The sequence below is a fragment of the Psammomys obesus genome, unplaced genomic scaffold, assembly GCF_907164565.1.
Source record: "Psammomys obesus unplaced genomic scaffold, mPsaObe1.curated_primary_1811, whole genome shotgun sequence".
Classification (NCBI taxonomy): Eukaryota; Metazoa; Chordata; class Mammalia; order Rodentia; family Muridae; genus Psammomys; species Psammomys obesus.
In genome coordinates this window covers 17,277,397-17,303,187 of record NW_026596039.1, presented here as the reverse complement: position 1 = coordinate 17,303,187, position 25,791 = coordinate 17,277,397, and the positions used below count along the sequence as shown (strand labels likewise).

General features: G+C 36.8%; 1 protein-coding gene across 2 annotated transcripts in view; it reads left to right on the top strand.

Moving 5' to 3' along the window:
* Scaper (S-phase cyclin A associated protein in the ER) overlaps positions 1 to 25,791 on the top strand; it is a 351,295-nt gene that overhangs the window by 67,784 nt on the left and 257,720 nt on the right. For both annotated transcript variants that reach the window (XM_055621927.1, XM_055621926.1), the window contains exons 9-14: positions 2,842 to 3,101; positions 9,203 to 9,412; positions 14,817 to 14,987; positions 15,574 to 15,649; positions 17,925 to 18,042; positions 18,279 to 18,390. In XM_055621927.1, coding sequence (XP_055477902.1) covers positions 2,842 to 3,101; positions 9,203 to 9,412; positions 14,817 to 14,987; positions 15,574 to 15,649; positions 17,925 to 18,042; positions 18,279 to 18,390 — 947 coding nt within the window. The remainder of the gene's footprint in view (positions 1 to 2,841; positions 3,102 to 9,202; positions 9,413 to 14,816; positions 14,988 to 15,573; positions 15,650 to 17,924; positions 18,043 to 18,278; positions 18,391 to 25,791) is intronic.

The following is a 25,791-nucleotide window of genomic DNA, read 5'->3' as shown; positions in this document are numbered from 1 at the left end:
ACATTTATATCCCAGTCCTTCTAGGCTGTATGTAAGCAGCAGGCCAAGCTGGTAATAAGACAACAGTGGCAGTGGTTGCCATGGTGGACACACACACTCACTCACACACTCTCTCTCTCTCTCTCTCTCTCTCTCTCTCTCTCTCTCTCACACACACACACACACACACACACACACACATACACACACACAGAGAGAGAGAGAGAGAGAGAGAGAACAAGAACTGTGTTCCTAATCTTTTCAGGGTTTGGTTTGAAATTATATTAAGGTCTATTACTCCTTTCGAGTTTTTCACTGAAAACCCCAGACTATTCACAGAAACCATTACATCCCCGTTTTCCAGTTTTTGTTTCCCAGCATTGTACAGTTTCTGCTTAGCTCGTTAACATACCAGCTGCTGCTTTCTGCTGCTTTTTTGGAGTCTTGCCTTGTATACAGAAAGCTGAGTAGTTGTCAGCACCTTGGGAGAAGATTGGATGCAGATTTTTTGTTGTTGTTGTGGGAGCTCAATTCTCTGTAGCATCCCTCACTTTCTGTAAGGTGTTGCCTCTGGACTCTAGTCTGCTTCAGCCAGCCAGGAAAAAGCAAAAGTTGGCTTTTGCTAGAACTCACTTCACTGTAGTCAGTCCCAAATGTCTTCAGTCAAAATGCTTAGGTGAATGTGGGTCTCATGCCGCCATTCCCTTCACTCAGGAATTGTAGTTTCTCAAGAGATGCTTATGCTGGTTGCTTTCCAGTGCCTTTAAGCAGTTCGTTTATATATTTTGTCTAGTTTTTTTATGGCTGTTTTTGGCAAGAAAAAGACAAAATTTCATTTAAGTCTGAACTATTGAGTCTAAATATGTATGCATGCATGGAACATTTACTCAGTTTAAAACATGCTGGGTTGTTAGAAAGTCATGAAATTTTAGGCGATTTAAATCATTTGGGAGATGGGGTGGTGCTGGCAAGATAGCTCAGTAGGTCAAGAACTTGCTGCCAAGGCTGATGACCTCAGCTTGGTTCCTGGGGTCCACGTGGTAGAGAGAGAAGCAACTCTTGAAAGCTCTGACCTGCACACGAGCACCTTGTGCAGTGCGCACCCCATGCATGCACACTTGGCGCCCTCTGGGATAGAGATAACGTATTTTGTTACGAACCGCATGGAATTGAGTTAGAAGCAAATTGCAAGAAGAGAGCTGTATCATTCTGAAAATGTGGGGACTTCATAATACACTTTTGAATAATGTCAAAAAGGGCATCAATGAAAATTTGAAAAATGAATAAACATGAATGTTTAAGAACTTTTGAGATAAAGAAGTAAAACTAAGGTACCCTTTTGAATTTGCAAAAAATGGTTAATTTTAAGGAGATTAAAAAGAAAAATACAGAGATAGCTATAAAGTTAAAAGGTATTTTTCAGATACATGAATAAAATAATCACACTTTAGTAATATAGATGAAAGAAGAGACAAAGGTATATGGTAAGGAAGAAATAGGGAGCATTGTAGAGACTGTGGCAATATTGACAAGGTAGTAATCAGGTATGGAAAGCAGCATTATACTGCAGATTTGGAAAATCAGAAGAAATTGAAAAAATTTAAAACATTTTCAAATTTACATCAGAAGAATTAGAGAAGCTTAAGTACCTTGAAAAAATGTGATTTTGAAATATCTTTTCACAAATAAGATTCTAGATCAATAGGCTGAACATGTGCATTTTTCTAAACTTGTAAAATAAAAATATCAAGCCTATGAAAATTTGTCCTAGGAGAAAAAATAGATCATATTTTATGATGTTAACATAATCTTAACACCAAGACCTAACATGGAAATCGCAGGAAGGTTGTCACTTAAACAATGATGTAAATATTCTCACCAAGCATTAATGAATTAAATACTATGATTAAAAAGTTAATGTATCACAATCAGGTAGGATATTTTAATTCTTACTCAGGTAGTGGTTGTATTGAATTGAATTGAACGTAACTTTACTAATGACATTTCTAATATTGGAAAACTTATTTATATAAGATTGGGAAAGGGGATGTAATTTTTAGTTTTTATACTTTTCTTCTAATATTCTTTTTGATGTGGCTCAGACAGTTTAACGCATGATTTGCTGTCCTTAAACATTCATTATTATGGAGATAATTTATAAATACTATTTCCCTCAAGGTTCACTGAAAATGTAATTTGTCTGTAGCCTTTTATTTTTTGTTTCCAAGGAACCTTGGTAAAGCTTTTTTTTTTTTTCTTTTTTTAAATACTCCTTTTTACTTGCTTCAATTATTTAATTATATGATAGTGTTTGAGTTGGCTGTCTTGGCTAATGGATTAGGTCCAAATTTTCAGTTGTGCTTTTCTTTCTTTTAAAGAATGAAGAGATTAATCATCATGGTTTAAAGAGGAACTGGCTAAATTAACTGGGACTAAAATCTTTTGTTAAACTCTTCTAATTTTATAATTCAGTTTTTTTCTCCTTGTGTGGTTTATACTCATTTTATGGTTTCTCATTTAATTTGCATTATTTTAAAGTATAAAGAAGATATACCTAATAACATGTACTATGTTTTGATAAAGCTAAGCATGACAAAACGCTGAATATAGAATTGGTATGATTTATAGCATTATTCCCTTTTCTGGTTGTACTTCATAGTATTAAAGATGCTTTCTGTTAAGAAACCAACTGAGTATTTATAGAAAAAGTGTAATAATGTCTAGAATTTGCCTTAAAATATTTTAGGAAAAATAAGGAAGGAGAAATTAATTAAATTAGAAAACATTTTTATTTTATAGGTTTCCCAATTTTTTTTATCATCTAAAGAAAAATTGATTTATTTTCTTCCCTTAACTGCATAGAACGGAAAGATGCTGAGGGATGGGAGACTGTTCAGAGAGGACGGCCAGTTCGTTCCCGATGGACAGCCATGATGCCAAGAGCTTCACTAGTGACAGAAACCTTAAGGCCAAAGGATGACAGTGATAAGGAAAACATATGTCTTTTACCTGAAGAAAGGATACAGCAAGGGGAACTTGCTGAGGACAGGTGTTCTACTGCTGAATCTCTGTCCAAAGATCCCTTACACTCTTCTGACCATCCTCTTTCTGAGAGAACGCAGGTAATGTATTTTGAAAATCCTTACTATTGTCTTCAAAGACATCAGCCTGTGCTAGAATGTCTTATCCTTTCCACTTTACTCTTCATTTAAAATTTGAGATATTAAGAAAAGTTTAAGATTAGATTGGTAAATCTACCACTTCTTAGATTCACAAATTTTACTTAGATTCACAGATTTTACTTAGATAAATAAATTTTACTTAGACTCACAGATTTACATTATTGCATTTTTGTGTCTGTCTGTCTTTTTATTTTTTTGATTGTTATTATTATTATTATTTACAATTTATTCACTTTGTATCCCAGTTCTAGCCCTCTCCCTCATCTTTTCCAGGTCCCACTCTCCCTCCTTTTTCCTCCCCTATCCCTCTTCCCTAGTCCACTGAGAGGGGAAGTCCTTCTCCCCTATTATCTGATCCTAGCCTATTAGATCCCATTAGGACTGCTTGGTTCCTCTTCCTCTTTGGGCTGGCTAGGTCACCCCACCAGGAAGATGTGATCAAGAGGCAGACAACGACCAAGTTATGTCAGAGACTGTCTCTTCTCCCTAGGGAACCCACATGAAGACTGAGCTGTCTATGGGCTACTTCTGAGCAGCAGGGGGAGGGGTCCTAGGTCCCCTTTATGCTTGTTCTTTGATTAATGCATGAGTCTCTGTAGCTCCCCCGCCCTCACGGGCCCTGCTTTTTTTAGTTTTGTTGGTCACCTTTGGTGGCTCCTGTCCCTCTGGTCCTTTTGTATTCCCCTTCAACCAAAAGACTCCCTGAACACTTTCCAGAGTTTGGCTTTGAGTCTCTGCATCTGCTTCGATACCCTTCTGGGTAGAGTTTTTTAGAAGACAGTGTGGTAAAACCAGACACTTAATCTGTTAGAAGAAAAAGTGGGGAAGAGCCTTGAATGCATTGGCACAGGAGACAACTTCCTGGACAGAACACCAAGAGCTCAGGCTCTAAGATCAGCAATAAATTAATGGAACCTCATGAAACTGAAAAGCTTCTGTAAAGCAAAGGACACGGTTTACAAAACAAAACGATGGCCCACAGACTGGGAAAAGATCTTCACCAACCCTACATTTGACAGAGAGTTAATGTCCAGAATAGATAAAGAACTTAATTTAATTAAATAAATTTAATTCAAGAAATGAAACACCAACAAACCAAAATAATCCAATTTAAAAGTGGGGTACAGAGCTAAACAGAGAATTCTCAATAGAGGAATATTGAATGGCAAAGAAACAGAAATGCTCTACATCCTTTGTCATCAGGAAATGCAAATGACAACATTTCTGAGATTCCACCTCACACCAATCAGAATGGCTAAGATCAAAAACTCAAGTGACAACACATGCTGGAGAGGATGTGGAGAAAGGGGAACCCTCCTCCATTGCTGGTGGGAATGTAAACTTGTACAACCACTTTGGAAATCAACCTGGCACTTCCTCAGAAAACTGGAAATAATGCTACCTTAAGACCCAGCTATACTACTCCTAGGCATATATCCAAAAGATGCTCAACCATACAACAAGGACATTTGCTCAACCATGTTCATAGCAGTTTTATTCGTAATAGCCAGAATCTGGAAACAACCTAGATGCCCCTCAGTGGAGGAATGGATACAGAAATTGTGGTACATTTACACAATGGAATACTACTCAGCAGTGAAAAACAAGGCAATCAGGAAATGTGCAGGCAAATGGCTGGAGCTAGAAAAGATCATCTGAGTGAGGTCACCCAAAGCAGAAAGACACACACGACATGCACTCAGAAGTGGATATTCGCCACATAATGTAGGATAAACACACTAAAATCTACAGACTGAAAGAAGCTAAACAACAAGGAGGACTCTAGGGAAGATGCTTAGTTCTCATTCAGAGGGAAAACGCAATAGACACCGGAAGCAGTAGAAGAGAGGGAACACAGCACAGATGTCCTGTATGTCTGTCTTTACTATGCTAAACACTTGAGATTAATGTGCCAACATCAAAGCTGCCCACTTTTATAACATAGCATGTGTCTTCTAAGAACACTTGCACTGTTTTATGTAATTATATTGTGAAATGAATTTAACATTTATATAATATCTAATATAGTCAATATTTAAATTTTTTTCTTACGGTCTCAGACTTTTTGTAGTATGTTAAAATTTAAAAGGCTTTAAATTTGTTTTTAGGATTATACTTATTATGAGTATGTGCTGTGGTGTACCTGTGGAGGTCAGAGGACAACACATAGGAGTTGGTTTCTCCTTCTAATATCTTGGTTTGGAGTTTTGAACTCAAGCCATCAGGCTTAGCATTTTACCCACAGAGCCATCTTGCTCACCCCTTTGTATATGGTTTAAAGGCAGGGTCTTAATGTGTATCCCAGACTGACCTAGGGCTTCAGTGTCCTCCTGCTTTAGCCTTTTAAGGGTTGACGCTGTAGTTATAGCCTACCATGCTTGGCTGCTTTTGTTGTTTGCTATTTTATTTTGAGATAGTCTTGCTGAGTAGCCCAAGCTGGCTTCAAAACTCCTGATCATCTTTTTTTAATCTTCTTGAGTTCTGGGACTGCAAGAATATGTTAGTATGAATGGCTGTGCTTATCATTTTTATATATTATTTGTTTTCTGATTTAAGATCTCATCTAGAATCTTGTAGTACATTTGGTTTTGTTTCTTTACTGGTTATCATTAGGGACTGTTCCTCGTCTGTCTTAGGCTTTCATGACTTTAAGTGTCTTGAAGAACTCATTGCAGCTTTTTGTTTTGTTTTGTTTTGCTTTGCTTTCCTTTGCTTTGTAAACAGTGTTCTTTGTTTATTCATTCCTTGTCTATAGTTGTTTGTTTTATCCCTTTATGACAGAAATAAAGTGATTGTACTTAATGTCACAATGATTGTAATTTGACAAGCTTTATTATTAGTCAGCTCAAATGGTGTTCTCTTGCTTCATTTGGGGTTTAGAATCATTAAAGAGTGACATTGAGATACTGAAATTGTTTTGCTTTAACTGTCTACAGCTAGCAATGTTAAATATCTTCTATGAAGTTAAGGTTCCCATTATTTTTTTCTCTTTGACTTATGAACTCATATGCTTTTAGGATATTTATGTAAATATTTTCATTCATTTGGTGTAATTGTTACGTAAAATGAATAATGACATATTCTTTAGTATCAGAAGAAAGGATCTAAATATATCATTCACAAAATAGTTATAATATTTTCAGTTTAGAATGATATTGTTTAATTAATCGTTAGTCAAAAGATATTTTTCCCATTGGAAATAATCCTTAACTTCCTGGTCTTGCTTTTTCTTTCTTGTTTTTACTTTTTCAGCGTTGGTGAATGAACCTAGGGGTCGTGTGCACACGCTGGGCGAGTTCACTGCCATTGAGCTATGTTTTTTTGTTTTTGGTTTGTTTGTTGTTGTTGTTTTTGGTAACTTTTTTTTTTGTTTGTTTGGAGACAGAATAGTTGTAGCCCAGGCTGATTTTGAACTTGTGATCCTCTTCTCAGCCTCCTGAGTACCTGGAACCACAGGCATGCACTGCCCAGCCTGGTTGTGACAAGGCTCTAATGCTACAGTATTCTTTCCTGTGTATTTTATGTCTTTGTGAGATTGCAAGCTTCTTCAAGGTGATGCCTTACATAGTGTTCTAATTTTAGACAGGGTGTGAGACCCCAGACATGTAGAGAATAGTGAGCATGTATTTATTGGATGTCAGTTTAAGAAACTTGAACGCTTGGAGATAATCAGTGACAAAATCCTTTCTCCTTCCGCTTTACTTTCCCCTTCTCTCATTTCCTCCATCTCTTTCTTCTTTTTTCCTTCTCTGTCCTTCCCTACTTCCCTACTTTCCTACTTCCTTCTCTTTCTGCTTTTTATTTTCAAACAGGGTCTCACTACATAGCCCAGGTGGGCCTGGAACTTACTATGTGGACTAGCCTACCCTGGATTTCTCTTGCCTTTGTCTCCTTAGTGCTGGGATCAAAAGTGTGTGGCACCTCCGTTCTTGGTGCTTTTGAGATAGGGTCTTACACTGTTACCCATTATCTTCATGTTCTTCCTGCTTCTACCTTTCCAGTGCTGGGATTCTAAGCTTTTATCACCATGCCTGGGAAGAAATCACTTTTTAATTTTACCTCCCATAAGAAATTTTATTGATTTGTCTTACATAAAACTATAATCTGGTATTAAAATTAGTGCTATTTTTTGTATATATATTTGAAATACATATATTTGATTTTGGAAATTTCAAGAGTAGTCCATAGAGAGAATGAATAATTAAAATAGTTGCTGTAGTGTTTCAGTGTGAGAACTTAGTTCTAATGGAAGTCAAAGTCATAACAGTATTCATATTCTTTACTCTTACTCTAAAAATCGAATTAGGGCATTTATATTTTTTCTTAGATAAATGAATGATACTGAGTTTTTAATAAACAGTCAACTGTGCTGTAAACATAAGTAATGCTGGTATAAATATTGTCAAGAAGATTATAAACCACAATGACTGACAGGTTAATAATGTTGATAGCACTGTAAGCAGTATGATCCAGTTTAAATGATGCTTATGTTAAAATCAACACTTTGGTTGCTATATTCTGATGAATAGTAGAATGTCTAGAGTAGCTTATGAGACTTAGTCAAGTTTATTATTTTTAGAAACAGTTCATCAAACTGGGAGCTTTATGGCTTCTGCAGTGTTTGTCTATGTTTATTTAGAAGTGATGTGAGGATTAAATTCATAATAATCAGGTTTAGTTCTTTGACCTGAAGTATAATTGGAACACAAAGCACCAAATGTGAAAATAAACTTGCTTATTTTTACTGTGTTAGATAAAAAAAAAAAAATGGATATGTAAGTTGGGTGTGATGTTGCACGCCTTTAATCCCAGCACTCAGGAAGGCAGTAGCAGGTGGATTGCTTTGAGTTCGAGGCCAGCCTATGTGTGAGTTATTCTTGAGAGGAATCTGGGATCTCTAAGTATAAAGTGTATGAACTGCATGAGGAAATGTGTCCTCTTAGCTCAACCTTTTTTTTTTTTTTTCTGAGACTATTCTAGGGTGTTTTTTTTGTTTGTTTGTTTTCAAAATTTCAAAAATTTATGAAGTCATGTTTTTAAGAAGACAAGTTTGGTAATTTTGAGTAAAGCGTCCCAAAATATATTTTAGAAATGGTTTCAGAATATGTTCAGGATGCTGACTCTTCCATTTGATATTAGATATTTTACAAAAAGACTGCATAATACCTCTGATTAAATGAGTGCAACAGTCAGCACTGTGTATGTGACTAGAATTCCTTGGGAGATAAATGAGATGCTCATTAAGAAGTAGCCTAGAGGGCTGGCGAGATGACTCAGTAAGTAAAGGTACTTGCTACCAAGCTCAGTGACCTGGTTTAGTGTCCAGAACCCACATAGTGCAGAGAATCCACTCAGGCAAGTTGTCCTCTGATCACACAAGCTCAGTGACAGGTGTGAACATGTGTACACACAGACAGATGTGCATAATTGAGAAATGTTAAAAAGAATAAAAACTAGTCTACTAAAAGGGAGGGTTAGGGTTTATAAAACATCATTTTAGAGAGTACTGAATATGATGCTCAACACATAGCAGTAAAGTTTCTGCAACTGATTTCTTTCCTTCTGCTGTGCTTCGCGCTTCACACACAGAGAACAGGATTCCTCTGTGTGGCCCTGGCTATCCTGGAACTCACTGTGTGTGATCAGCCTGGCCTTGAACACAGAGATCACACCTCTGCCTCCTTTTCATTGAGGATACAATCAACTCTCAAAGCCAGATTAAGATGGCTATTTCTTTTTTCAGTTCCATAGTCATCAAGTGGGATTAAGTGACTTTTACTCATATTTTTCTTTGGTTGACAATCCTATAAATATTAGGGTTATTTCTGTAAATTTTCATGATCAAATAAAGACTAATTTTCACGTGAGTCTCCATTTTCCATTTTTAATTAAAAGATATTTTAATTTTCAAAAATTTTTCTAGTAGACAGGTAAGTGCTGCTTCACAGTTGATGGGTTAAGTACAACTAGCTCTTACAGAATCTAATATCTGATAGATTTGAAACTCATCCCTGTTTTTTTCTAAAGGAACGTGTTTTTAGTTCACAGTGAGTGTGTTGGATGATGTCAAGAATTCTGGTAGTAGTCAAGATAGCTCAGTGCATGCTTCTGAAATACCAGCTGTGCACAGTGATGCACTGTGTGTTGCCGTCACTCAGCGAGCCACCACAGCTTTGCCAGCAGACAGAGACGGAGCTCCAGCAGAGGGAGCAGGGATGGCGACTGAGACGGACCCTTCGGATATTTCAAATGTGAGTGCTGCTGACTTGGTAAGAACAACTTCTCAGAATTCTGTAGGAGTGGATTAAAAAGGTGTACATTTGAGTAATAGTGATCTGTATGACAACTTTATACTCTACAAGACAGGTTTAATAAAGCATTTTATGTTATGTCATTTTAATATTCTCATATAGTTAAGATTCTTACTGTATTGTAGAGGATGAAAATGATAATATAACAGTTAAAAACTTGTTCAGAATAAGTGTGTATGTGATTTGATCAAATGCATTTTAACAACCTAGCATCCACATTAAAAATAAACCAGAAAGGCTTTTTTCCCCCCTTTGGCATCTAGTATTCCCATTGGTGAGAAAGGATGCCTGCTAGTCTTTTGCCTTTTTTTATTTTGATTTTTTTAAATCAAGGTTTTCATGTCATCTAGGCTAGCCTTGAATTTGTTATGTAGCTGAGCATGACACTGAACTCCTGATTCCCTGTTTATACCTCCCAAGTCTTAGGATTGCAAGAGTGAGCCTACAGAACCAGCTGGAGTTGGTCTTTAAGATGAGATGAATTTATCTTTAGTCCCAAGTCTTTGAAAGCATATTGGTTAGCTGTGGTTTTATATTGCTCATTTTAGTGTCGGTGCACCTTACCCTGTGGCTAATCCAGAGTAGCACTTAACTAGCTTTGTGTAAGTAACTTTGTAAAGAAAAGAGCACATATGTAAATGAGGTACATTATGATTCAAGTTTTATTTTTGACTTTTTCCTTTGTGAATGTAGGTACATAAATGGCATATGTACATATGTTTACATATGTGTGGAGGCTAATAGTGGGAGTCAGTTACTGTGTCTTCCTCTATTGCTCCCCTCCGTAAGTGAGACAGAGACTCACTAATCCTGGAGCTCATGGGGTGGGTAGGATGACTGGGCAATGAACTCCAGGGACCTGCCTGTTCCTGGCACGCTCCTGCCCTCCACCTCTATTCCCAGGTTACAGATGTGTACTACTGTGCCTGTTTTGTGTGTGTGCTAGACACCTGAAGTCAGACCCTCACACTGGAGCAGCAGGTGCTTTACCAAATAAACCATCTCTTGGTCCCTCATTTTACTTTTTAAAGGCAATTAGTTGTATATAATATTCTTAAAATATTAGTAACAGGATATCTGCAAGTGGCATTAGGTGACATTCTATATCTTAAAGACATAAGCACAGTAAATATAGTAGGAAATTGATATGCGATGTTTAAATGAAGAAAAAGATAAGAACGTGATAACAATAACAAAAATAAGTTTAAGTTCCTTTAATAAGGCTATATAAATTTTTCTTTTCTTGTGTCTTCTAGAAATGAACTTTAAAAAAATTAACCTAATTAAGAACAAGCGAGTAATTGCTTTAACTACAGTGTATTTGCACTTTTTGTTTCTGCAGCTAGAAAGCATAGTAAGTTGTTTATCTTGTGATTATGGGAGGGTGCTCTCATAGGCTGCTTTAGATTAGTGTCTTATGTAGTTTCTTAGGTTGATAGTAATTTCTTGCAATGATGAGAAAATGTTTTAATTTGTTTCTCAGTATGACATTGTCATAGGGCTATTCAAAATAAAACAAAACACAAATTACTTGCTGTTCACCTGCTTTATATAACCATTACCAAAAAATGACTAGAATCTTTCTTAGTAATAGGGTACTTGTTTGACATGTGTGTGTCCCTGAGTTTAGTCTTAGTGTTAAAAAAGTCGACCTTTTCTACAAAGATCCATGAGCCTTGAAAAGATGTAAAAGCCAGCGGTGGTCAGTAACACCAAGAAAACAATATTCTCCCAGACACAACAAGTTAGCTGCACATATGAACTCACAGAACCTGTGACAGTATGCGTAAGATTGTCTTGAGCTCTAGCCAAACTAAAATCCCAGCACAGGGTGGGGCTGGGGTGGACATGAAATTCCACCACTAGCTCAGAAGCTAAGGCATTTGGTGCTTCTGGGAGAGGAAGAGTCAGTATTTTTTACTGATGTGATCATATTTCTTTAATGAAGTCAAACACTTGATAAAGCAGGCCCTATTCCCAAGACTAGCTGGTCTACACAAACTCAGCTTCATGGGGGAAAGAAAAAGAAGAAGTAGAAGAAGCAGAAGTAAAGGAAGAGGAAAAAGATGAAGAGAAAAAAGGAAAAGAAGAAGCAGCAGCAGAAGAAGGAGAAGAAGGAGGAGGAGGAAGAAGGAAAATCCCAACTTAGATGTGAAGAGATGGGAAAGTGTCAATGGGAATTTCATATGCTTTTGAAATTCTCAAATAATTAATAAAATACATTATATATGTAATAAAATATGTTATATATGTACATTAAAATGTCATAAGCCCCATAATTGCATTATTATATCTAATGAACATATGCAAATAAAGTAATTTGAAAAGAAAAAGCTAATCTTTGCAATAATAATAATAATAATAATAATAATAATATGCTATAATAAACCTAGCTTATATTATTCCCAACTTTTTGGAATTGCGTTTTCAAATTTTCTTTAAAAGTCATTTAAAAAAATAGTAAATCTTGTATCTCTCACTACCTGATAACAAAGTTGTGTATGGATGACTAAATCAGTGTATCATTCATAAGCTCTGGTACAAGGTTTGACTCTTCAGATTTTCATAAATAAAAATATATTCCAGAAAATATAAAATTGATAAAATGAAGAAACAATAGATTTATGTACTAACTTATCTTTTGCTAGCACACCCACAGACACACAAACACACACACACACACACTTTTAACATTTGAAATTTAGGTATTGTTATGTTTGTGTGGCACAGGTATAACAGCTGCTTTCTGTAGGACTTTGAGACTTCTTGGGGACAACCCTTGTCCTTTCTGTGTTTTGAAGGGGGCTTGTGACTAAATAAGGAGGGGAGCCACTGAAAAAATAGAGATGTATAGTTTCTATTCCAAATTACTTAAAACCTGAGTTTTAAGCATTTGCAGTTTGAAATACATTGAGTTATAATTGATCTTTAGCAGTCCCTGCATATTTAGCAAATACAGATTTGCATATTTAGCAAATGAACTTTTCCTTGTGCTTATACCTTTGAAACCGTCATTATAACCAAGATCCTGAACACAGTGAGTGCTACATTCCTCTCTACAACCTTCTTTCCAGCCTTCCATTTTTCCTCTTCCCTGTGTCCTCTTCTCTTATCTTTCACTATGTTGAAGTTTGTGTTTTCAGACTTTTATATAAATATAGTCCTGTGTTCTTTTCTTGGCATTTTTCAATAGCAGAGTTGTCTCTAGGTTCATTCACGAAGTGTGTGATATAGTCTGTTGCTTTCTCAACTTCAGCAGTAGCTTGTTTCTGCAGTGTTCATTCATTTACTTACGTCTCAGTTGATTCTAGTTTTTATTTTTTATGGTTGAAAATGGCATCAGTGTTTGTGTACATTTCTTTTTTCTCTTCTTTCTGTTTTTTGTTTTTTTGGTTTTTTTCCTTGAGATAGAGTCTCACTGTGTAGCCTTGGCTGTGTTGGAACTCACTCTGTAGATCAGGGTGGCCTTGAACTCACAGAGATCCTGCCTGCCTCTGCCTTCTGAGTGCTGGCATTAAAGACATGAGCCATCACTGGCACCTTGTGTAAATTTCTTCATTTGCAGCCCTGGATTGAACCCAGGGCCTTGTAGGGGTTCCGCCACTGAGCGATATTCATAGTCCTATGCACACATCCTTGTGTGAACACGTGTTTCCATTTCACTTGGGAAATATCTAGTTCAATGTTACTGATTATATTTTCATGTCTTCTGTAGTCATACTTATTTTCTGTCTTCATGTTGCATTTCATTCCATTATATGAGTATGCAATACTGTACTTATCTATGCTTCAGTTGTACATTTAAGTTGTTTTTATTGTTTGGCTATTAGTTTCAGTAACTCTGCGCAAGTATCTGCACGCAAGTTTTATGTCTATATGTTTTTATTTCTCCTGTATATATATGTATATTCATATATATATATATGTATATTCATATATATATATATATATATATGAATTTAAAATCTGATGGGCCATATAAATTACATACTTCATTATTTGAAGAACTGTCAGGTTTTTTTCTAAGGAAGTTACACAGTTTTTTGTTCATAGGTCTCTTATTTTATGGCTTAGGCTTTGCCTCATAGTTTGAAACTCTTTAAGTTCATTAGATTTTGAGATGTGCATTCATGATAAATTGTCCTTTTATGAAATGATGTTCCTAGTGGTGGTTTTTGCTCTGAAAACTGACTTTGATGTGACTGTCTCAGTTTTTTTTATTTTCTGAAATTAAAATATGATTGCATCGTTTCCCCTTTACTCCTTACAGCCCTTCCCAGTCATTCCCTATGTGCTCACTATCTCGGTGTTTTTGTCTGTACTACGTACTTACTTATTTTTCACTTTTAATGTACATCTTTGAGCTTCTCATGAAAAGCATAGCTGGGTGCTTTTGCTCTAGTTTGACAGTGTCTGCTTGTTAGTTGGCGACGGTTAGGGTATTTACATGTAACATGATTTGTTCTCAGTTACCGGCTTAGCATTTGCTTTACCCCTTGACTCATGTGTATATTGTTTTTTGTTTGTTTTTGCTTTTTAAAATTCTGTTTTACATCGTTGTTGGTTGACTAAGCATAAATCTTCATTTTGTTATTTTAGTGTTTGCTTTAGAGTTTATAGTGTGAATCCTGAGTTACTCATAGGACTTATTAACAGATAGTTCTCAGGCATATCGTTTAATTATAATTACTTTAGTTTACAAAAACATGTTCAAACTATAAAATCATCTTTGTGGCCTGCATTTAAAAAATTTAAATGTTATTATTATTTATTACAATTTATTCACATTGTATCCTGGCTGTAGCCCCATTCCTCATCTCCTCCCGGTTTCACCTTCCCTCCCCATACCCCCCCCAACTCCTCTGTAGCCTGTGTTTTTTAAATGTTCCTATCACAGCATACTATCCTTGTTTCATTTTTAAGGAAAATATTTGCTCTACAATTTTATTGAATTTGGGCATTCATGTGAAGTTCCTACTTTCCATGGATAATATCTGTTATTGTGTAACTTCATGGTTTGTCATACAAGGGAGTCTGGTAAAGAAGGTCAGATATGGATTGTTGTTGCATTTCATGGAGCAACAAATAAGTCCTTGGCTTCATGCACCTTGTAAGTTATATTGTTACTAAGTGCTTGAGCCTGTATTGGATTCAGGTTTTCTGATTCTAGGTATAAAGTATATGTATATGTGTGTATATATGTAGTGTGCATATGTAATATGTAATAAATATGTTTATATACATTATAAATATGTATACATTGTTAGGTTACGATTATCATGAAAGAGAAAAAATATTCATTAATGTTTCATGATTCTGCCCTATTTTTAAAAAAACTTTATAGTCCATGGCAGAAGTTCTTGCTAAAAAGGAAGAGCTAGCAGATCGCCTAGAAAAGGCCAATGAAGAAGCCATTGCCAGTGCTATTGCTGAAGAAGAACAGTTAACTAGAGAAATTGAAGCTGAAGAAAACAATGACATTAACATCGAGACTGACAACGACAGTGACTTCTCTGTGAGCTTTTTAGTATTAAAATCTTGAATCATAGTAAAGTTTATCACGGTTGTTTAGATATTAAGCAATAGAAAATCTTTTAATATTACTTATTACAAAGTATTTTCAAGTATGATGCAGGTGATAAATAGGAAGTTGACATTTTCACTTTAAAAATCAAGAAATTGTGTTTGTCAGAAAGTAAGAACCCACTATTCTTTAGAATGTAATTTCTAGGGACTGTTAAAGGTATTATTCTTGTTTTGTTCTACTAGTGAATAGTAAATGATGCATTGCTTTGTTGCAAAGTCCACAGGGTAGACATGTTAATGGAGGAATTTGTTGAATAAAACAATAAGTTTCATATTTCATTTTTTTCTGTTAATTACTACCCAATAAGTTTGAACTTCATTCTATGTTTTGTACAAGACTAGTTTACCTGTTTTGAAATATAATTCATTTGTTCCTGTGAATGCCTAATGATCTCTTAAAAAACACCTTCTGTGTATTTTAACATGGTAGTTAGGACTGTAAAAGGCCTGTGGTTTTGTTTCGGTTTTAGTTTAGAGAAATCTAAAGGTTTTTTTTTTTTTAAATTCCTTTCTAGGCCAGCATGGGCAGTGGGAGTCTGTCTTTCTGTGGTATGTCTCTGGACTGGAATGATGTTCTTGCAGATTATGAAGGTATTGTGTTTATAGTGTGCCTTTGACTATTTGGTTGGTAGACACAGTGGGATATACTATATCATCTTATATGCAGGTTTTAGGAAAAATAATTTTAGGGGAGAAATGCTTTTAAAAGTCTTATTTTTGTGGTGATAGTTCAGTCAATAAAGTGCGTGCCTTACAAGCGTACACACTGGAGGTCAGTCCCCAAATCCCAAGTATATATGGGAAGCATATTTGTGCATGCTTCTGTACCCGGAACTGGGAAGCAGGCCAGGTGTATCTCTGGGGTTTGCTGACAGGCAGCATAGCCTAATTGGAGAACTCTAGGACAGTGAGAGATCCTATGACAAAGGAAGTAGGCAGGGTTTCTGAGGATGACATCGGAGATTGTCCTTAATCTCCCTGTGGATACTTGAATTTTGACAAAGAAGCCAAATCAATAAAATGGAAAAAAGATAGCATCTTCAACAAATGGTGCTGGTCTAACTATATGTCTACATGTAGAAAAATGCAAATAGATCCATATTAATCACCCTGCATAAAACTAGTCTAAATGGATCAAAGACCTCAGCATAAAACCAGATACATTAAACCTGTTAGAAGAAAAAGTGGGGAAGAGCCTTGAAGGCATTGGCATAGGAGACAACTTCCTGAACAGAACACCAACAGCACAGGCTCTAAGATCAACAATCAAAAAATGAGACCTCATGAAACTGAAAAGCTTCTGTAAAGCAAAGGATACTCTCGTCAGAACAAAACGACAGCCTACAGACTGGGAAAGGATCTTCACCAACCCTGTATCTGACAGAGGATTAATATCCAGTATATATAAAGAACTCAAGAAGTTAAACAGCAACAAATCAAGTAATCCAATTAAAAAATGGTATACAGAGCTAAACAGAGAACTCTCAATAAAGGAATATAGAATGGCAGAGAAACACTTAAAGAAATGTTCAATGTCCTTAGTCATCAGGGAGATGCAAATCAAAACAACCCTGAGATTTCACCTTCTACCCATCAGAATGGCTAAGATCAAAAACTCAAGTGACTACACATGCTGGAGAGGATGTGGAGAAAGGGGAACCTTCCTCTGTTGCTGGTGGTAATATAAACAACCACTTTGGAAATCAATCTGATGCTTTTTCAGAAAATTAGAAATAATGCTACCTCAAGGTCCAGCTAAACTGCACCTAGGCATATATCCAAAATATGCTCAAGTACACTACAAGGATATTTCTTCAACCATGTTCATAGCAGCTTTATTTGTAATAGCCAGAAGCTGCAAATAACCCAAATGCCCTTCAGTTGAGGAATGGATACAGAAATTGTGGTACATTTACACAGTGGAATACTACTCAGCAATTAAAAACAAGGAAATCATGAAATTTGCAGGCAAATGGTGGGAACTAGAAAAGATCATCTCAAGTGAGGTAACCCAGAAGCAGAAAGGCACACATAGTATATACTCACTCATAAGTGGATATTAGCCATATAATATACGATAAACATACTAAAATCTATACTCCTAAAGAAGCTAAAGAACAAGAAAGACCCTAGGGAAGATGCTCAATCCTCATTCAGAATGGCAAACCCAATAGATATTGGAAGCAGGAGAAGACAGGGAACAGGACAGGAGCCTACCACAGATGACCTCCGAAAGACTACTGATCAAGGTATCAAAGCAGAGGCTGAGACTCATAGCCAAACTTTGGGCAAAGTGCAGGGAATCTTAGAAAAGAAGGGAGAGATAGAAAGATCTGGAGGGCACAGGAGCTCCAAAAGGAGACCAACCAGAGCCATAAAAACTGAGCCCTGGTGCCACTGAAGAGAATGATACCCCAACCAAGGACAATGCATGGAAAGGACCAAAAACCCTGGCTCAGATGTAGCCCATAGACTCAGTCTCCAAGTGGGGTCCCTAGTTAGGGGAACAGGGACTCTCTCTGGCATGAACTCCGTAGCAGACTCTCTGATCACAGCCCCCCCCCCCCCCGGGGGGGGTGTGTGTGCAGCCTTGCCAGGCCACAGAGGAAGACAATGCAACCAGTCCTGATGAGACCTGATAGGCTAGGGTCAGATAGAAGGGGAGGATGACTTCCCCTATCAGTGGACTGAGGAATGTGCACAGAGGGAGAAGAAGGAGGGAGGGGGCCATAGCTGGGATATAGATTGAACAAATTATAATTAACGATAAAAATTAAAAAAAGAAAAAATATATCAAGTTTGCTTTAAGGAAGTGTATGGTTAAATACTAACTGGTTTTTGTTTTTATTTTCTTTTCCCCTGTTAGCGCGTGAATCATGGCGTCAGAATACATCCTGGGGGGATATTGTAGAAGAGGAGCCTGCTAGACTTCCAGGGCATGGCATTCACATGCATGAAAAACTTTCCTCACCATCTCGTAAAAGGTCTGGCCTTTGAACTTTCCTTTGAAATGATTGATAGTAAGAAATTCTGATTATTTCCTGGAGTTGACCGTACTTATTTGGCATTTTATATCAGGGCATTCCATATCTATTGGAACTGACAAGCACTAGCAGAAATGCACCTTGTATACCTTGAGACTTTTGAAGTCTAAAGATCCCTGGTTTTAGGCTTGTCTTATGAACATGTGTGTTTCTTCTTTATTTGTGTATATTTACAGGACTATCGCAGAATCTAAGAAGAAATATGAAGAGAAGCACATGAAAGCTCAGCAGTTAAGGGAAAAGCTGCGTGAAGAGAAGACCCTGAAGCTTCAGAAGTTGTTAGAAAGGGTGAGCTTTTCCATTTTAAAATTAAATGGTAATCGTCAATTGGTGGACTGCTTTCAAGCAGTTTTCAGGTCGTTGTTCTGGCACTGAAAGTCAGATAAGTAATGTTGTAATATACTTTTATCTGCTGCATTCCAGAAGGCTAGCTTTTTTTTTTTTTTTAAAGACTTTGTTTTTTTCTTAAACTATCTAGTTCATGGATAGTTTACAAGTTTTTTTTTTTTTTAAAGATGTTCTTTGTCTTTTGCCATTTTCTTTTTATTTATTTATTTATTTTTAATTTTTTTATTATTAGGTACATTTTATTAACTCTGTATCCCAGCTGTATCCTCCTCCCTCATTCCCTCCCAATCCCAGCCTCCCTGCTTTATCACCTCCCTGCCCCTTTCCAAGTCCACTGATAGAGGAGGACCTCCTCCCCTTTCATCTGACCCTGTTTATCAGGTATCTTCAGGACTGGCTGCAAAGTCTTCCTCTGTGGCCACCCCTTGGGGGGTGGGGAGGTCAAAGAGCCTGCCATTGAATTCATGTCAGAAATAGGCCCTGTTCCCCTTATTAGGGAAACCCACTTGGTTACTGGGCTACCACAGGCTACATCCGAGCAGAGGTTCTAGGTTATATCAATACATAGTCCTTGGTTAGAGAAACAGTCTCATATAAGACCCCTGAGCCCAGATAATTTGGTCCTTGTGGAGCTCCTATCCTCTCCACGTCATACTAATTCTCCCTTCTTTCATATGATTCCCTGCACTCTGCAGAAGGTTTGGTTATGAGTCTTAGTATCTGCTTTGATACGCTGCTCGGCAGAGTCTTTCAGAGGCTCTCTGTGGTAGGCTCCTATCCTGTTACTTGTTTTCTCCTACGTCCAATGCCCATCCCATTTGTCTTTCTAAGTGAGGATTGATCATCTTACCCTGGGTCCTCTTTCTTGTTTATCTTCTTTAGGTGTATAGATTTCAGTATGTTTATCCTATCTTACAGGTCTATATAAGTGAGTATATACCTTGTGTGTTTTTCTCCTTCTGGGATACCTTACTCAGTATGATCTTTCCTAGATCCCACCATTTGCCTGCAAATTTCATGATTTCCTCATTTTTGATGGCTGAGTAGTTTTCCATTGTGTAAAAATACCACAATTTCTGTATCCATTCCTCCATTGGTAGACATCTGGGTTGTTTCCAGCTTCTGGCTATTACAAATAAAGCTGCTACAAACATGGTTGAGCAAATGTCCTTATTGTTTACTTGAGCCTCTTTTGGATATATGCCTAGGAGTGGTATTGCTGGATCCTGAGGAAGTGCTATTCCTAATTGTCTAAGGAAGCACCAGATTGATTTCCAGAGTGGTTGTACCAGTTTACATTCCCACCAGCAATGGAGGAGGGTTCCCCTTTCTTCACAACCTCTTGTCACTTGAGTTTTTGATCTAAGCCATTCTGATGGGTATAAGGTGAAATCTTAGGGTCGTTTTGATTTGAATTTCCCTTATGACTAAGGACGTTGAACATTTCTTTAAGTGTTTCTCTCCCATTCAGTATTCCTCTATTGAGAATTCTCTGTTCAGCTCTGTACCCCATTTTTTAATTGGATTACTTGATTTGTTGCTGTTTAACTTCTTGAGTTCTTTATATATACTGGATATTAATCCTCGGTCAGATATTGGGTTGGTGAAAATCCTTTCCCAATCTATAGGCAGTCATTTTGTTCTGACGACAGTTTCCTTTGCCTTACAGAAGCTTTTCAGTTTCATAAGGCCCCATTTATTGATTGTTACTCTTAGAGCCTGTGCTGTTGGTGTTCTGTTCAGGAAGTTGTCTCCTGTGCCAGTGAGTTCTAGGCTCTTTTCCACTTTTTCTTCTAAACAATTTAGTGTGTCTGGTTTTATATTGAGGTCTTTGATCCACTTGAACTTTAGGTTTGTGCAGGGTGATAACTATGGATCTATTTTCATTTTTCTGCATGTAGACATCCAGTTGGACCAGCACCACTTGTTGAAGATACTCTCTTTTTTCCTTTGAATGGTTTTGGCTTCTTTGTCAAAAATTAAGAATCCATAGGTTTATTTCTGGGTCTTCGGTTCCATTGATCCTCCTTTCTGTTTCTATGCCAATACCATGCGGTTTTTATTACTATTACTCTGTAGTACAGCTTGAGATCAGGGATAGAGATACCTCCAGATGATATGTTGTTGTACAGGATCGTTTTGGAGATTCTGGGTTTTTTGTTTTTCCATATGAAGCTGAGAATCTTTCTTTTGAGGTCTGTAAAGAATTATGTTGCTATTTTGATGGGAATTTCGTTGAATTTGCAGATTGCTTTTGGCACAATAGCCATTTTCACTATGTTAATCCCACCACTCCATGTCTTTTGCCATTTTCATTGGGAGATTTCTTTTGGTAGTCCTGCCCAAAATACAGAACTACTTGCTAGGAGAGTTTTGAAGTTAAAATTCTAGGCTTGATGTGTGTTCCTGCTTGTGGGGCTAGCCCTGGTTCCTGCTCTGGCTTAGAGTTTTGCTGCTGTGAGTTGTGGCTATGGCCATCTCCCTTAGCTAGAGGCATAAGATAACTTGTCCTCAGCTAGATGCAGTGGCACACACCTGTAATTACAGCACTTTGGAAGGCAGAGGCAGGTGTATCTCTGTGAATTTGAGGCCAGCTTTGTGTACAAAGTGAGTTAAGGATAGCCAAGGCTACACAGAGAAACCTTGTCCTCCATTGTTGTCACTGGGTACGTATGTGCCACCAGTACTCTAGTCCATATGAATGACCGTGTACTGCCACATGTGTACTGAAGTCAAATTTCATAGCTGCGTGTGCCACTTGACCTAAGCCTAGCCCCTACCATTTCCTGCCCTGGACCTTGTTTGTCCAGCATATGCACTGCTTAGCAGAGGTGTGCTATTGAGGAGGCTGCCATCCTGGTTATGTACTGCAAAGACTTATAGAAGCTTTTGTTCTTAGCAAACAGCAGTAGTTCTTGATGTTACTCTCTCCAGCCCTCAGACTGCCATGCTCCTGCATATCTCTGGACCCAGAGTGTATGTACTTCATGCTTTGTGCCACAATATATGTTTCTTTTTGCTTATCCCCATCAGTGCTTTTATAATCTGCCTCCCTGGGTGATGTTCTTTGCCTACTGAAGCCAGGCTATTATAATTGGGCAAATTGACTACTTTTAACAAATGAACAGAGAGCAATGCAGAGACCTAAGGAAACCCCCAAATGAGGAAAACCTAAGTGTATCATAGGAGCATAATAAAATCCCAGCAAATGACACAAACACTTGCGAATCTACAATTGTTTTTGATCAAGTATTCAAAGTAGTTTCTCCATGGCTGTTCACTGAGCTACAAAAGGACACAAGTAATTTAACAAACATCACAAGAATAAGATAAAAGTGGGTTAAAAGCCATTAAAGGGAAGCAAATAGGACTTTTGGATTTTTAGAATGTAGTCACTGAGGCTATCCTGGTTGAGGATGACTCTGGACTGGCATTCTGCCTTGAATAACTACTGCTAGCATAGCTGGGCAGCTGTACAGATATTTTTCTTCCTACCTGGAATCAGATCCTTACTGTCAAGCTGCGCACACTTTCTGCCCCACTGGCTCATTTATCCTAGTTATGAAGAACAGTGCTGTATTGAAATCTCACGACTGTCCACCTTCCCTTTTTAAAATTTAAATAAGAAAACCTCTTGAGACACTTGAAGAATTTACTTGATGCCATTGGCTTCATAAATACATTAATAGGCAAAAACAGAACATATGAATACTAAGAACTTTTCCAACTTAGCAACTATACAAGTCCTTATCATTGACCTGCTATATGTGCTGCTTATTGCTGTAACCAGGGAGCTGCCTGCTTCTTTTGAAGGAGCTCAAAACATGAACTGGCAGGGAAATAGGACAGTACTTTTGGTGACCATATCAGGAAACACATTTGAAGAATGCTAATGTAGGTGAAATAGGACAAGAAAACAGATTTGTTATAGACTGTACAAGCAAGCCCAGGAAAAGTTGTGGAAACACAGTTTGAATTGCACAGCTGTTGGAACTTTGTGTTAAGGACATAGGAGACTTTCCTTGAATTTAAAACAGAAGTCAAGAAAGTAGAAACAATTATACAATGATGTTTCTTTTCAGTGGAAAATGTATGTACTTGGGAAACAAAATATCTATTTGGGGGCAGAAAGAAAATCCTATTTTATCATAAAATAATTTCATTACCCTTTCAAACCACATTTGTTCCTGAAATTCTGTTGAATCTCTTGCAAGTATTTGAGTTAGTGATTATACACAGATGGTACTGCTTGTTTTATAATTATGAATATTACTTTAGTCTGGAATTTTCTCTTTATATAATAATGTATTAAGAGATCTGTTTACCTAGCAGTCACTTCTGTTTTTTAACACCTTTTGTTCTGCAGTTTTTACTTTTTAACCACAGCACCTGTTTTTTAGAATATATCTTTACATTTTCATATTTCTCAGCCTTTCTCCCATGGTGCAGATGTGTTAATAAAATGCACATGAGTTGAATTGATGCATAGTAACATAATGGGACATCTTTTGGAAAAAAGCTGAAATCCTACATATCAGTCTCTGAAGAAAGAAATTGAAGAAGATATCAGAAGATGGAAAGATCTCCTTTGCTATGTTAATCAGTAAGAAAATGGCTATTCTGCCAAAAGCAATCTACAGATTCAATGCAATTCCCATCATAATACCAACACAATTCTTTATAGACCTTGAGAGAAAAATTATCAACTTCATATGGAGAAACAAATAACCCAGAATCTCCAAAACGATCCTGTACAACAACATATCATCTGGAGGTATCTCCACCCCCGATCTCAAGCTGTACTACAGAGTAATAGTAATAAAAACCACATGCTATTGGCATAGAAACAGAATAGTGGATCAATGGAACTGAATAGAAGACCCAGAAATAAACCCACACACCTATGGATTCTTGATTTTTGACAAAGAAGCCAAAACCATTCAAAGGAAAAAAGAGAGCATCTTCAACAAATGTTGCTGGTCCAACTGGATGTCTACATGCAGAAAAATGAAAATAGATCCATAGTTATCACCCTGCACAAACCTAAAGTTCAAGTGGATCAAAGACCTCAATATAAAACCAGACACACTAAATCGGTTAGAAGAAAAAGTGGGGAAGAGCCTAGAACTCACTGGCACAGGAGACAACTTCCTGAACAGAACACCAACAGCACAGGCTCTAAGAGCAACAGTCAATAAATGGGGCCTTATGACACTGAAAAGCTTCTGTAAAGCAAAAGACACTGTTGTCAGAACAAAACAACAGCCTACAGACTGGGAAAGGATCTTCACCAACCCTGTATTTGACAGAGGGCTGATATCCAGAATGTATAAAGAACTAAAGCAGTTAAAAAGCAGTAAATCAAGTAATCCAATTAAAAAATGGTGTACATAGCTAAACAGAGAATTTTCAGTAGTGGAATACAGAATGGCAGAGAAACACTTAAATGCTCAACATCCTTAAGCCATCAGAGAGATGCAAATCAAAATGACCCTAAGATTTCACCTTACACCCATCAGAATGGCTAAGATAAAAAACTCAAGAGACAACACATGCTGGAGAGGATGTGGAGAAAGCAGAACCCTCCTCCATTGCTGGTGGGAATGCAAACTTCTACAACCACTTTGGAAATCAGTATGGCGCTTTCTCAGACAATTAGGAATAGTGCTTCCTCAAGATCCAGCTATACCACGCCTAGGCATATATCCAAAAGATGCTCAAGTATACAACAAGGACATTTGCTCAACCATGTTTGTAGCAGCTTTATTTGTAATAGCCAGAATCTGGAAACCCCAGATTTAATATTCTAGAATAGCCATATTTTTAATAATATGAAGAAACTTTCACAGTGTATTTTTGCATTAATAGTATGATTTCTAAGTATTTCTAAGTGAACAATTCAGAGATTGCTGAATTATAATTGTAGAGATTCTTGGGTTTAATCGACTTTCCCTATGTATTTTCTAATTTTAGTAGTATTCTATTTTCCAATTTTATAATAGGTTCTTATATTAACATTGTTCTAAGTAAAGGTTTCATCTGACCACAGTAACTGTGTGGTGCACAGTATAGGTGTTCCTCATTTTACAGATATGAAAACTGAATCTGTGAGAATACAAGTGCGTTTTTAGTGCCACATGAGAAACAGTGTTCAGAGCTCAGAATTTAAGGAGTAGTTCTTATTCTAGTAATTATAGTATTATATTTATTATAATATGTAATTATATAAAATATATTTTATAATATATAATTATATATTATAATTATAGTATAATATGTAGTATTATAGTATGCTATAATACTATATAGTTCCTACTATAGTATAGTAAAGTATATTTCTACAAACTTATTTATGTGGCTCAACATGTAATTATGGATTTTAAATAAAATCCAGCTGACATGTTCATTGCTTTTTCTATTCATGTACATCTGCCTTCATACTGTATCTGATTTCCTGAGGCACTGAATACGTCTTTAACTTTCCTTGTTTGAAATGTTATGAATGAAAAGTGTTTTTCTTGATTATAGATTGTTTTCTAGAAATGCTAAAGTTTGTAAAGAAAAGAAATACACTGTGTATTAATTTCCATTTGTAATTGCTGAGCTCCAATGCTCACAAAACAAACTTAGGAATGGAAGCCTTTCTTTTGGCTCACAGTTTGAGGGCATAGTTCCTCACAGCACAGAAGTCATAGTAGCAGGCCTGAGGCTGCAGTTTACACACATTTGCAGTCAGGGAGCAGAGAAGTGGATGTCAGTATTCAGCTTCCTTTTTTCTTTTTTTGATCTGGGGCTCCAGCCATGAATTGCTGTGGTGCACTGTTATGTTAGGTTTTTCTGCCAGCATTAACCTAGCCTTCCTTACAAGAGGTTTGCTTTGTAGGTTCTTGTAGACCTAAACAGGCTGATCGTGAATATTAAATATCAGACAAAGTGTTTATGGTTCAGTGCAATAATATATATCTGCAAATAAAGTCATATCTAACGCACTGTCCTAAGATTTTTTTCTCGTTTTTTTATTATTCATTAAAATTTATTCACTTTTTATCCCTGCTGTAGCCCCCTCCCTGGTCTCCTCTCAGCAGAATTGCTCTTAAAACAGTTCCTTGCTCAAAATATCTCCCAACTCTGAGTTTACATTATAAACAGAAAAGTCCTTTGATTAGGAAATGAAAGGGTTAAAACTTGATAACCTGATGGGTTCTGGGGTTTTCCTTCTTCCATGCCAGACATGAAAATCTGTCCTAAGAGATTTATTCATTTAATTAAATTTTGAAAATAACCTAGTCAAGTACCGTTTTAGTTTTCCTTTACCTTCTTTGATAGAAATATTATTTTACT